Source organism: Rutilus rutilus (genome assembly GCF_951802725.1).
Source record: "Rutilus rutilus genome assembly, chromosome: 10".
Taxonomy (NCBI): Eukaryota; Metazoa; Chordata; class Actinopteri; order Cypriniformes; family Leuciscidae; genus Rutilus; species Rutilus rutilus.
The window spans coordinates 19,622,412-19,636,931 of record NC_140215.1 but is presented as its reverse complement, the minus strand read 5'-3'; the positions used below and the strand labels follow the sequence as shown (position 1 = coordinate 19,636,931).

The 14,520-nt window shown below is 37.0% G+C and overlaps 1 protein-coding gene across 1 annotated transcript in view; it reads left to right on the top strand.

Moving 5' to 3' along the window:
* Window positions 1-14,520, top strand: part of cntnap5a (contactin associated protein family member 5a) — a 78,110-nt gene that overhangs the window by 40,929 nt on the left and 22,661 nt on the right. Inside the window, exons 7-10 of the mRNA XM_084421199.1 lie at window positions 1,541-1,684; window positions 6,261-6,534; window positions 8,475-8,618; window positions 9,297-9,468. Of these exons, the coding sequence (XP_084277325.1) occupies window positions 1,541-1,684; window positions 6,261-6,534; window positions 8,475-8,618; window positions 9,297-9,468 (734 nt within the window). The remainder of the gene's footprint in view (window positions 1-1,540; window positions 1,685-6,260; window positions 6,535-8,474; window positions 8,619-9,296; window positions 9,469-14,520) is intronic.

The window sequence follows — 14,520 nt, the reverse complement described above, 5'->3', positions numbered from 1 at the left end:
TGCTGATTTAGTGCTCACACTAACAATAATATTTCGTATTATCATCTCATTTCTTATTGTTGAAAACCATTTTACTGCTTAATATTTTTATGGAAACTGATTCTTTCCACACACACACACACACACACACACACACACACACTCACACACACGCACACACACGCACACACACGCACACACACACAAAAAAAATCTTACTGACCCCAAACATTTGAACAGTAGTGTATATAAAACACACTGATATAATTTTGAAATTAAATAATACCCATTGTCTAAGAATAATTAAATAATTTACTGAACACATAATTGAATATGTTATTGAATTACTGTAAGCGTTTTAAAGAGGGCAATACAAATAAGATCCAACCAAGAGATGCATATCAGGTGTTTGAGGTAAATATAACTACAGTACCACAAAAAAAAAAAAAATCTTTTTGATTTTTTTAATAGCCATGTGGTGCTAGGTTACCACAAGAAAATGCATTATTGATCATCGAAAGAAAAATGTAGTTCATAAATCCACTGTGATGGAATATCTGCCTCCCCTCGTATCACTGTTTCCCCAGGCGTCCATCGGCTGTCCTAGAGCCAGACTTACAACAGTCAAAGGCTAACTGGAGTGCAGCTGATGAGGTGCACTGAAGTTAATAGCACTATAAATGCAGCAGTTCACCTCACCTATGAGAGATGGCACTGTCCTGTGTATGAGCAGAAAAGGTGTCCTCAAGATCCAGGAATGACATGACATACTGTAGCTTGACTGCCACTGAGACCGCCTGGCCACAGACTGACCTTTATTCCCCTCAGCAGCAAGGACACTGCTGTTGTTGTTTTATGCTTTCTAATTACTTGATCGTCTTGTTCATTTATATATTTAATTTTAAATGTAAGCCCCTACAATCCTACTGTTTTAAATGGAATCTAGTGCTCTCTGCAAAGGAACATCACAGGACTGGGGAATGTAGGGAAAGTGTTCAAAAAAATAACCTGATCTAAAGCATTCAAGATGCAGCAGTGCTGGACAGTGGAGTAACTGATGGAAAAATTAATTCTGGACTGTATTCATCAATTGTATATAGAACCATGTCAGATTGTCCATATGTGAGATGGAGCCTAACAGAATGAATCTCAAGCAGAATAACAATGAAGCTTCACAGAATGAATGTACTGGCTAAGCCTGAAGAAATGGCTCTTTTGGAATAACCAAGTCAGGTCCTGACCTTAAACCCACTGAAATGTTGTGGCATGACCTGAAACAAATCATGTAAGACAGACCAAAATACCAAAGACTTCAGGCATTTTGTTTACCACAACAATGTGCCAGTCTCATGACAATGGTCAGAAGCAGTGTTTAATTTTATGGGCTGAGAGGAATACATTTTGTGTGTGTAAATTTTATAAATAAATATAAATTTGATGTAGATATATCATATTTAGAATATATTGTATATATATATATATATATTTATATAGAAAATAAACATATTTAATGTTGTTCATGTTTTGAAATTTGATATGTTTTATTCATTCTCTATAACAGCTAAGCTTTGGTGGGATCCCACTGCCAGGGAAACCTGGGACCTTTATTCGACGTAACTTTCATGGCTGCATGGAGAACCTCTACTACAATGGAGTGAATGTCATTGACCTGGCTAAACGACGAAAGCCTCAGATATACAGTGTGGTAAGCAGCTGGTTTATTATGAGAAATGGGTTTTGACCTAGTGATGTTTAACCATGTCCAGACTCTAGACATGTTACTTCTGCCTCTTCAATATCAGCAAGAATCATTAAATGTGACCCTGGATCACAAAACCAGTCACAAGTAGCACGGGTGTATTTGTGGCAAAAGCCAACAATACATTGTATGGGTCAAAATGATAGATTTTTCTTTTATGCCAAAAATCATTAGGATATTTAGTAAAGATCATGTTCCACGAATATATTTAGTTAATTTCCTACCGTAAATATATAAAATATTTATTTTTGTGAGTGAATGCAGTACAATCGCGAACATAAATGCACAACTTTAAAGGTGATTTTCACAATGTTTAGATTTTTTGCACCCTCAGAATCCAGATTTACAAATAATTGTATCTTAGCCAAAAATTATCCCATCCAAACAAACCATACATCAATGGAAAGCTTAATTATTCAGCTTTCAAATGATGTATACATCTCAATTTCAGAAAATTTACCCATTTGACTGGTTTTGTTGTCCAGGGTCACAAATGTGTGCACAAAGTAACTGTGCCAAGTTTCACACTTTATCAGGGCCCACATGTCCTGGAAAACCTGGAAAATGAATGACCAATTATCAGTTCTGGAAAACACATGGAAAATGAGAGAAAACATCAAATGTCCTGGAAAATCTGGTTGTCTGTAAAAATCTTTCTTTTTTTAAGTGTTCTTTTTCATTGAAGAACAAACAGTTATTTTTTTTTTTACTTAAAAAAAAAAAAGAAGAACAAACAGTTTTTGTTTGTTTGTTTGTTTTATTTGGATCCCCATTAGCTTCAGCATAAGCTAAAAGCTATTCTTCCTGGGGTCCTACAACTCGGGGGCAGTAGTTTACAACTGGTTCAAAGCAACGTTAGTAGCAGAAAGTGCTATGTTCAGGACACTGAGTTTTGACACATGAGAGAAGTGTTTTGAATTACTCACTGTTTTAAACTTGCTGTGACGTAGTGGCTTTCGACACTTGCCCATGCTCGCATGTCCAGGGGGCCCAATTACAATGAGGAGAAATAATGGTAACACTTTATTTTACAGTGTCCTTGTTACATATGTTACATACTTACCATAGTAATAACAGTAAATTATGCATAATTACATGCAACTATCCCTCAACCAAATCCTAATCCTACCCTAACCCTATAGTACATGTAGTTAATTAATATTACTCAGTACTTAAATGTATAATTACACTGTAACAGTGACACCTTAAAATATTTTAAATTATTATGATTATTATTGTTATATCACCCTAATGTTAAAACCTATAAGACATTTACTTTATAAATTAACAATTTAAAATATTGTCTCTGTCAGGCAGAAACCTTGTATCTCCATATTTCGTCCTTTTTCTTTTTCATAAACCATTGCTATTGGTCATCCTTTACATCTGTCTGTGGGTTTTGCAAATATTTAACTAACAAAAAGTATTAAACAGAGCTTGTGTTGTGACTAAACCTCGTAACTCCATTGGATCCTCAAACTGTCAGTAAAACCTTGTGCTGCATGCAGTTTGGACTGTCTTTGCTTATTTGCAATGCAAGGGTAAAGGTAACAAAAGGTATTTTGTTTAACTTTGTTAATATTAATTCTTGCAAACTAATCATTTTTATTTGGTATATGCAAGGGGTCGGCAAACTACAGCATGCATGACAGCATTGTCTATGAACGGTAGCTCTGTATATTTCTATGACAGCGCTGTCGAAGAGTAATTAGCTAGTGAATTGGATGAGCATTGTAATGTTGGAAGCAGATCTCATTACAAATGTTACTAGGAAGATTTAAACGAGCGGTTCATTCATAAATCCGTAAGGTCTTACCTTCATGCTCATTACCTTTCAGTGCTGCGGTCATTGTGTTCTGTCTGCTGGTTTGTATTTCCACAGCATGAAGGTAAGATCTTAAGGATTTCTGAACGAACCGCTCGTTTTAAAATGTCCCCGGTCTACTGACATTTGTCATCCGCTTCAAACATTACAATGCTCATGATAACTTTCATTAGTAAATCCACTTCACCAGCGAATTACTCTTCGACAACGATGCCATAGAAATATACAGAGCTACCGCAAAAACTAACGTTCAAAGACAAAATTCTAAAGAGGGCTGCGTGCTTGTTTCTCTGGCGCAGAAGGTCTATAGAAATCTTTGAAGTTCACAAATGCTCCATTTAAAATGACAAATAAATGCATACACTGTGAGCGCTCCACAAGATATGTTTGATTATACCATCTGGATGCTCAAAATTGATCGGGTGAATGCACGTTTTAAACAGCTTATAAGTTAATCACCGTTCTGAACTAATGCGCTGCTTCATTGTAACACACACACATACAGACAGTAGCTCCACATCACGTGCAGATCGTGCGCACACAGAAACATTCAGTAGAGCAGTATTGTCAACACTGTTCTGTGATATGTCAATAAAATATAGCTTATGAAAAGTTCTTGCATACATTTCTTAAGAACTAAAGCCCACAGCTTCACTGTTAAAAGTTTCACAGACACATTCAGTTTATTTTAGGTTCTTGGACTTTCTGTTTTGTTTACATTCATCACATGTATTCCTTGTTCTAGTTTCCCGCCACTGATCAGTCATCATGGACACTAACACTAATCATCACAGCTGTTCGTCTTTTAGTTAATAATCGCTGTGTATTTAAGTTCCTGCTTTTGTTCTGTTCCTTGTCCTGTATTGTGTGTGCATAGCACACTGTCTCACATGCTTAGTATCTTGTTCTGTGTTGTTTAAATAAAACCGTGTAATACCTCATCTTCTTCATCCTCCTTGGATCATCGTGTTACAAAAAGAGAGATGCAGTCAGCTTTAATTTACTTTTAAAAGTATCTTTCCTTTTTACTATTAAAATGATTTATTTTAAAACATTAAACATAATAGCATAATTTCTGCAATTGTGATATATCTTTAAGACTTCTATAGAGAGAGGAATTTATTCTTTAGGCCGTGAATCTGTATTATTTGCATGTCTTTTATTCCCTTTTTAAAGGAATGTCCTGGAAAATGGTCTCTGAAAAAGAATGGGAACCATTCAATACAAATCATATTTGTTCTGTCTTCATGCTGAAAAGCTTCTTGTTAGAAAGACAGAAATATATTTTAAATGATCACATCACACTCCTGTCTATTTCCCTAAATCAAAATGACAAGACAACCATGACTCAATCACTTCAGAGGAGAAATGATATTGCATCTAGCTCTGTAAGAAACAAATATGTGGTCACGTTACCCAATGCTTAATGAATAATTGCCGGATCAAAAATAGCAATTAAAAGGTGCTGTGCACAAAAAAAATGAGTGATGGCACAACTAAAAGAGCATCATTCATAGGTTTCTGCACGGCTCTAACTACATGTACATAGATTTACTGCACACAAAACACTTAGCTGTAAACACCAACCAATGAGAGTGATTTTGAACTTAAGAAAGCTGATTAGTCAAAAATATATGCTGAGGGCCAATAGCAAAACATAGCCTCCAAATACATTTACATAAACCTGTTCTTACACTGTCTTGCTATGTCTCTGGCACACACTGTCAAAATGTAATGCACTTTTTAATGCCGGATTGTTTCAAAACAAATGCCGGAAAGCAAAAATCCCAAATCTGATATTTTCCGGAACAAGATCCGGCGGGATCCGGCTCAAATTAAGCACTGACGTTACACAGCTTAAGGCTGTCAGGTTGGGAGAAGGTCTGCCGAGGCCTCAGTTCAGTGATCTGGTGTCTGTACAGCCCTGTGGCACAGGGATCAATGAGGTGTTCACCTCACACTGCAGTAACCTTTTCACGCCTACGTGAGCTTCTGTCCTGCGGATGTGCTCTCTGTGTTTCTGTTGCTCTCTGTGGATCTGCGCTGGTGACATTTAGCCAGACCGCCTGCTGCCTTTGTGGGTTTAGCCTGTCTGGCTCTCAGCCTCCCCAATTCTCATGTAACCCTTCCGCTTGTTTCCTCTTTCTTTTTTTTTCTTCTTTTTTTCGCTACCAGGTTTCTTAATTGCATCTAATTTTTTACACTCTTTTTGTATTTTCCATTAAGTTTTTCAACTGAGGTTCATATACACAATGTTTTGAATACACCATCTCTATGACGAGCATGTTTTAATCTCTGTATTAAAATTCTTTGCAATATGTTTTCAAAATTAAATATTTTAACCAATCATTTTTTTACTTTTTGCTTGATGATTACAGAATAAGACATTTTTAGAGTCAATTAAACTTTTCTTGAAACTTGAATATATATTTTTTGAAACCGTCCTGAATGCAAATTGTACATTTCTATGAGAAGTAGATTTTTAAAGGAGCTATCCTTTTCTTTTTTTAAGGACAGTCTTATAGGGTATCTCTTAGTAACACTATCTTGTGATTGCATGATTTTGGCCTCAGCAGTGTCATCTGAGTAGATGCAATCAGCTACAGTAGATATGCAATTGGGTCAGGCTGCATTGCAATTTGGTCATTCCCTGCTTGCATGTAAACCGATGCTTTGGCGTTCTCCCTTCTCTCACAGGGCAACGTGACCTTTTCCTGTTCGGAACCACAGCTGGTGGCCGCCACATTTCGGAGCTCCAGCAGCAGCTTTCTGTCGCTGCCAGCACCTGCACCATTCCTGGAAGGCCTTTCGGTGCGCCTGCAATTTCGCACCTGGAACCCTGATGGCCTGCTGCTGTCCAGTCCACTGATCTCTGGACAGGAGCCACGTTACCTGATTTTGCTGATCAGCAGTGGGCGCCTCCACCTCACACATCAGACGTCAACTCTGAAGATGTCAGAAGTGTCAGCTGGTGAGTAGACCCATCTCGGCTCTTCTGTAGCTTGACTTTAAATCCCAGTTTTCTCAAAAATACAGTTCAGATACGTGCATTGAGAGAACTTTTGGGGCAAACCCTGCTGGAAAATCATCTTAAACCAGCCCAAGTTTGTTTGCTGGACTTAGTTGGTGTCCCAGCCTGGGGTGAATGTCCCAAAAGCGTCATTAGTTAGCTATTGTCCGTCACTGGCAGCACAGTTCAACGAATCTGAAACAGCATCTCAAAGTTGTGTGATTGGAACTACAGCTCTCAACATAGTTTCTTGTTAGTATGACCTGCTAGGACTAAAATAGATTAAAACAGAAAGCTAAAATGCAGTACATTCCTGTAAATAAAACAACAGGGAACAAAAATAGCAGAGTAATCCACAGATGCCATGTTCATTATTTTCACCAATAATAATCAGACATTACTTTGATCGCGAACCAAACCTAAGTAGAAGTTATTATTCCACCATCTGCGTGACGTCATAAACGACAATTCTGTATTGTTGAACAAATGTAGTTAAAGCGACAGATGTGCGACAAAGTTAATACTGTTTTGCGAAACAGTTGTGACTAGCTAGTTAATTTAAGCTAAAAAACAGCTTGGCTAGGCTGGGAGACCAGTTTAAATCAGCTAAGACCAGCAAGGTGTTTCTCCCCCCCACCCCCCACAGATTAGGTATAATTTTACAACCAGACTTTGTTCTTTAAATGCTGGTATATAAAAAAAACGATTAAAAACAGAAGTATAGTATAACAAACACTTATGATGCTAAATCATGTAATTGATATAGCATTTATTCTTTTTAACATTCATTCTTCAGCTCAGCAATTTAACATGCACCAGCCAAATTGTAAAAGGTATAACGCTTCAGCAAGTGACACGGAAATGCAGCTGTGATCAAATGGTAGAGCTGTCACTTTTATCTAGGCATGACACACTCTAGCCACTGAAATTACTGCTTTGAAGGAGTCTAATTGGAAATGCTGCTCAGTTTCAGCAATTATGTGCACATAACGATCAAGAGTATAAATGTCTTTGTTTTTCATTTCAGCCAGCCTGGCAATGCAGAGGCATCCTATTACTTTCACAGCACAGAATGACACGCTTTTTCTATGGTCCTCTTCTCACCAATGAGATGCTTGAGCAAAACAAAACCATTTGTATGAAAGGCAACACTTACAGCTTATCTTGTCACCCAAAAAGGCAATAACGTCATTTTTGTTCACCGTTCTGGACAAAAGATCAAAGGACACACACATGCTGGTCTAAACAAGATTAGTGTCTGAGACCGACAGTTGTGTGTTTCAGTCTAGTGAGAAATCCTGATGTTCAACAACAATCGACACGCAGCAGGGGGAAGGAGGGCGCTCTCCATCTGTTGTGCAGGGCCAGTCTGTTTTAAAGCTGCTGTTTTATCTTACCTGAAACCTTTTTTTTTTTTTTTTTTTTGGGGGGCTAGCTCTTGTCATAGGAGCATTGGCAGAAATAGAGAGTGTTGTAATTACCGGAATAGAAGAAGTGAAGCGCTTGAGCTCAAACGACAAACAGATGGCTGGCACAGGGGAGACTGTAGACACACAGTGGCCGCGCACAGCTTGGGCGCCCTTCACATATAATAGCCAGAATTAATTAAATCAAACCTCAAAGAGAATTTATCTTTTGGGGATGGGGGTCGAGGGGGCAGGTTTTTTATTTTGCCAGCAGATTAGCTTTCTTGGCACTTTGTATTGTGATATTGAGTTCTCTGTTTCATCATAGTATTGTTTTGTGTGACGGTTCATACTGATTGTTGCCTTGGATGACTTTGTAGTATGTGTGTGGTTCGTTTAACATCATTGTAATGTGGTATGTTGTTTCACTTAAAGGTGTTTCATGGTCATACACACTTGGTGTGTTCCTTAAAACATGGCGATTTTGATTGACAGGTCAGAGGGTGAATGATGGTTTGTGGCATTCAGTGAGTCTCAATGCTAGAGGTCAGCAGATCATCATGACCCTGGACAGTGAGCCCGCATCCACCATCCAGCTGACCAACTACCTGGAACCAAAAGACAAACACTATTTTGGAGGTAAAAGAGTATGCAAATATTTCCAGAAAGGACCAAAAATGATAATTTCTGTTACAGATTCGACATTTGTATTCATAAAAACTCACAAAGTCAAATTATTTAAAAGTCAGATGATAAGCCAGTGTCATTTTAATATTATTTATATAATATTTTATTTATTAATAATTTGAATTATCTTTTATTTTTGTATTTTCATTTTAATTTGAGCTATTGTGCTGTTTTGTCTTTTTTATTTGATGTTGTTTTTATATTTCTATTCAGCTTTAATTCATTTTTATTTCTTTTTAGTAGCTGTTATTTTATAAGAGTTATTTGCCAAGGCAGCATTTCTTATAATCTAATATTTGTATTTTATTTCAGCTTTATATCAATTACCGGAAAAATCATTTTAGTTTTAGTTAACAATAACACTATCAAGAGCTAAAGATGAATTATGATAGATAAATGTAATTATGTATTAAATTAAATACTTTTTTATGTATTCATTAATATATATATAGATATAGATATAGATATATATAGATATAATTATATTTAGCAATCATAATGGTCCTAATTTTGCCTTTTGTGCATTTTGTTGGCATACATGAAACCATAGAATATAATGTGCAAAATTAGGAAGATATAAATGACATATTTCACACCTACAGTCAGATATATTTTCATCTATTCTTTCAGGATGTCCTGTATCCCAAAACAAATCCAGCTGCTTGAATCCCACGATGGCCTTTCAAGGCTGCGTCCGACTCATCCTTGTCAACAACCAACCTGTCGATCTTCTGTCAGTCCAGCAAGGCCATCTAGGAAGCTACAGTCAGCTACAGTTTGACTTATGTGGCATTCGTGACAGGTGCAGTTGAACATATGCCTCATCCATATTTCTTTTGCTGTTTTACATTTGTCTATACCAAAAAACTATCTATTGGATTTTATTTTATTCATGGCACCTTGGAAACTTGAACATATCAGAGCTGTTCTTTGTTATTAAGGCCTCAGGTTGTGCTGACTGAGCTATTGGCAGAGCCCTAATTAGAAATGGAGGAAGTTCATTTGTAATCAAGGTTGTGGCCCTCTAACAAGCTCAGTACTGCGTTCTGCACTTCTTCTCATTACTGCATACTGGAATCAAAGCCCTCATCGACCATGAGCCGCATGACCCCTGCTGTCCCCGGGTCTACAGGCCTCCTGTTTGGAGAATGGGGGATTTCTCTTGTCTCCTTGTTAAGTTTCTTTTGAGTAAACAAGATAAATGCCAACAATGGATGGTGGGATCTTTACTTATAGATCTGTAGAAGATGAAGGGGATATACACTTATGTACAAATGTTTGGGGTCGGTAAGATTTTGTAAAATTTTTTAGATAAATGTCTCTTATGCTCACCAAGGCTAAATTTATTTGAAATACAAAAATAGACTAAAACATTAGTATTGTGAAATATTATTGCAATTTAAAATAACTGTTTTCTATTTTAATATATTTAAAAGGGTATTAATAATAAATTATCAGTGTTGAAAACAGTTGTTCTGCAATATATTTATTGATCAATTTAATATGTCCTTGCTGAATCAAAGTATTACATTTATCAACAACAACAAAATTACTGACCTCAAATTTTCAAACTGTAGTGTCAAATGTTACTTACAACACTCATAATTATCCTCAAAGATTCTGTAGAAAACCTAAAGTTATAAATAAAATCAGTTCTTCCACTGGACACAAAATTAATTTATTAAGTATGATGAAATATATAAACTACATAAATGTATATTGATGCCATTTAAAACTCACACGCTGATGATGTGTAATGTCTGCGCGAACGGTGTGTAAGGGTATGTAAAAAACGTGCGTTGGCCTCGTTCCGAGGTCTACGATTGGAAGAACATTTTATGGTCCTACGCCTTCCACAGACAATGTAAATACATATAATATACCTCGTTCCAAATTATAATGAAAATTGGAATTAAGTGTCATAAACATTTAAATATTTTGTTTTTTAATCAAACTCATGGATGGTATTGTGTCTCCGGGCTCTTTGGATCACTGAAATAAATCTCAGACTCCTGTGATAATTAGTTTGCCAGGTGAGCCCAATTAAAGGAAAACTACTTAAAGGAGTAGTTCACCTCAAAATAAAAATTTCCTGATAATTTACTCACCCCAATGCCATCCAAGATGTCCATGTCTTTCTTTCTTCAGTGGAAAAGAAATTACGTTTTTTTAAGGAAAACATTTCAGGATTTTGCCAGACAAAACCCTTATTTCTCGACTGGGATCATGCAAAGCCCTTTGAAACGGCATTGATTTGAACTTCAACATTCCGGCCTGCCATTGAAGTCCATTGTGTGGAGAAAAATCCTGAAATGTTTTCCTCAAAATACTTAATTTATTTTCCACTGAAGAAAGAAAGAAAGACATGAACATCTTGGATGGCATTGGGGTGAGTAAATTATCAGGAAATTTTTATTTTGAGGTGAACTAATCCTTTAAGAAGGATGTTCCACATTATTAAGCAGGCCACAGGTTTCAAGCAATATGGGAAAGAAAAAGGATCTCTCTGCTGCGGAAAAGCGTCAAATAGTGCAATGCCTTAGACAAGGTATGAAAACATTAGATATTTCACGAAAACTTAAGCTTGATCATCGTACTGTAAAGAGATTTGTGGCTGATTCAGAGCACAGACGGGTTTGTGCAGATAAAGGCATAATGAGGAAGGTTACTGCCAGACAAATTCAGTGGATTAAGAGAGCAGCTGCTAAAATGCCATTACAAAGCAGCAAACAGGTATTTGAAGCTGCTGGTGCCTCTGGAGTCCCGTGAACCTCAAGGTGTAGGATCCTCCAGAGGCTTGCAGTTGAGCATAAACCTACTATTCGGCCACCCCTAACCAGTGCTCACAAGCAGAAACGGTTGCAGTGGGCCCAGAAATACATGAAGACTTGTTTACTGATGAGTACCGTGCAACCCTGGATGGTCCAGATGGATGGAGTAGTGGATGGTTGGCGGATGGCCACCATGTCCCAAAAAGGCTGCGATGTCAGCAAGGAGGTAGTGGAGACATGTTTTGGGCCGGAATCATGAGGAGAGAGCTGGTAGGCCCCTTTAGGGTACCAGAGAACCGTGCCTTCCGTAGCAAAATAATCTTCATGAATGACAATGCACCATCTCATGCTGCAAAGAATACCCCTGTGTCATTGGCTGCTATGGGCATAAAAGGAGAGAAACTCATGGTGTGGCCCCCATCCTCCCCTGACCTCAACCCAATTGAGAATCTTTGGAGCATCCTCAAGCAAAAGATCTATGAGGGTGGGAGGCAGTTCGCATCAAAACAGCAGCTCTGGGAGGCTATTCTGACATCTTGCAAAGAAATTCAAGCAGAACCTCTCCATAAACTCACAAGTTCAATGGATGCAAGAATTATGAAGGTGATATCAAAGAAGGGGTCCTATGTTAACATGTAACTTGCCCTGTTAAGATGTGTTTGATTGAAATAGCTTTTGATTTCAGTGAATATGACCTCCCAATGCTGCAAATTCAACAAATGACCATTTTCAGTTCTTTACAACCTATAAAATGTTTTCAAACTCCATTGTGTATAATAATCTGAAACTTTCTTTTATTTTTGAAAAAAATACTGTTTTTGTTGGGTGATTTTGTTCAATGAAATTCGACTTAAACCCTAACGGTTGGTGACTCTATAATTTGTGAAATTATACTGACTGTTATTTGCATCGACTATTTAGGAAAATCAGTGTAAAATATAATTTGCATAATAATTTGGAACGCGGTGTACATTTAGACCACTTAACTTAGTGATTGCTATCAGGATGTGAAGAGACTTTCAACCAGCATATCACCTACCCTGCCTTCAACCAGATCACCGTACTAGCTTTAATTCAGTCTCTCAGTATGTTTTCATTTGGCGGCAGGGACATGTCCCTCTGGCTTGTCTGTACAGTGGGATTTTATTAATAGTGAACTTGTATGAACATGACAAGACCCCTCCATCAGTGGCGAGTCTAAATCATTCATGAGCAGCTGTCATAGTCTGAGAGGCTCCGCTGTGAGCTATGTGACAGTTTTTGTGAGCCTGCCAGAGGGCGAATGCTCCCGGCTGCTAGACTGAACCTTTCCTCTGTCTCTGCCCCCTCTGTATGCAGCCTCAGACTGTCTCTGATAATCGTGTGCCAAAATAGCTGACCCCTGCAATGCTTTGCCCTCTTTGGGGTTTTGGATATTGTCAAAGAGAGCTTCTCCATGGAGACAAATTTGTTTCGTTTTTTTTCCCTTTTGTGAAGCACTTACATTTTTCGAACTTAATGAAGCCTCAGTGGAAGGCATCCATTTCTTTATTTTAATGATGTAGTCGTATTTTGTCTGAAGGTGGTGACACATGGGAGTGAGAGATCTGCAAATGAGCAAACTAACTAAAAGTGGCAATGTTGTAACTTTAATTCTGTTTTGATTTATACAGTAAATAATATTAAAGTATAGTTAATATATATATATATATATATATATATATATATAATGCATATTTATAAAGTCATTTCCCCCTCCCCTACCTAATGAAATATTACTACAATTTAAAATAAATGTTGTTTATTCCTATTATGGCAAAGCTGAATTTTCAGCAGCCATTTCTCCAGTTTTCATTTATCATCACAGTTCAAAATGGTTGTGCTGCTTTCAAAAGAACACAATACATTTTCATTAGATTTTTTTGTAACAATGTCAAAGTTTTTACTGTCACTTTTGATCAATTTAATGAATCCTTGATGAATAAAAGTATTAATAAAAAAAAATTTAATTCTTGGCATCAGTTTGGAAACCCTCAAAATTCCTAAACATTGCTGTGCATGTCCCATTGATAATAAGGTCATTCATTCTCTTGTCACAATTCTCTTTTAATTCCCATTTTGATATATGTGTTAGTTCTTTGATTTATGTATCTATATTACAGTTATTGCATTAAATTGCTAACAATATTAATGATATTCTAAATTTTTAATGTTACTGAAGTATTAAAGTGACCGTTATGCGACTTAATGGGACTTATATGACCAGTAAAAATCACCAGTGGAGAATGACTGTCCATCATTCATTGAAACCGCACATAGTGTCCTGTTTTTTCCACATCACAAACCTAACAACAAATTTTCAGGTCATCGACTTTTACTTTAGACAATGTCCCCCTACTAGCAACCTCTCACTAAAATTTCACTGGGCGGTTTATTGCTCCAGAGCAGTTCTGCACGTTGGTTGGCATAATTTTATGGTCCAGCAAAGCCCTTTTCCAAGCATGACTAGAAATAGCACAGAGGTAATGAAATCATCACCTGAAACAGTATCCAGCCTGCAGTTGACTCTCCCTGTAGTGGTTAATGGCTGTTTGAATGGCTGTATTGCACGTGGAGGCCTCGTAAAGTGGGCTCTTCAGGGACCAGACGTGCAAACTGAGCTCTGTGAAATAATATATGCAGGCTAAAAGGCTGGTAATTGTGAAAGTTAAGCAGACAAATTAATGCGCTATTAATCAACACATCTCCTGAAAGCATATCAATTTTTTGCATGTCTCTGTGTTAGTGTATCGAAAGCCATTGCAATAAAACAACAGTCAGGAAGAAATCTAGGGCTCGTTTAGCACTGTTTTTGAGGAAAACAGAAAGGATGAACTGAGCTGAAATTGGCTTAAACAAATCCTAAATCCTAAACATTTTTATTTTGTAAATTAATGTTCATCTACAGTATTTTTTAAATTGTATATGCTGGGTTAAAATGGCATTTATTGTTATCCAATATTACACTGAATGCTTCTATTGAGTAAGCTTTGAGCTTTTGTTTAGTTTTTTGCTCTCTCATTTGTAAAATGTTTCCTTTGTTACAGATTATAAACCTCAGTGCT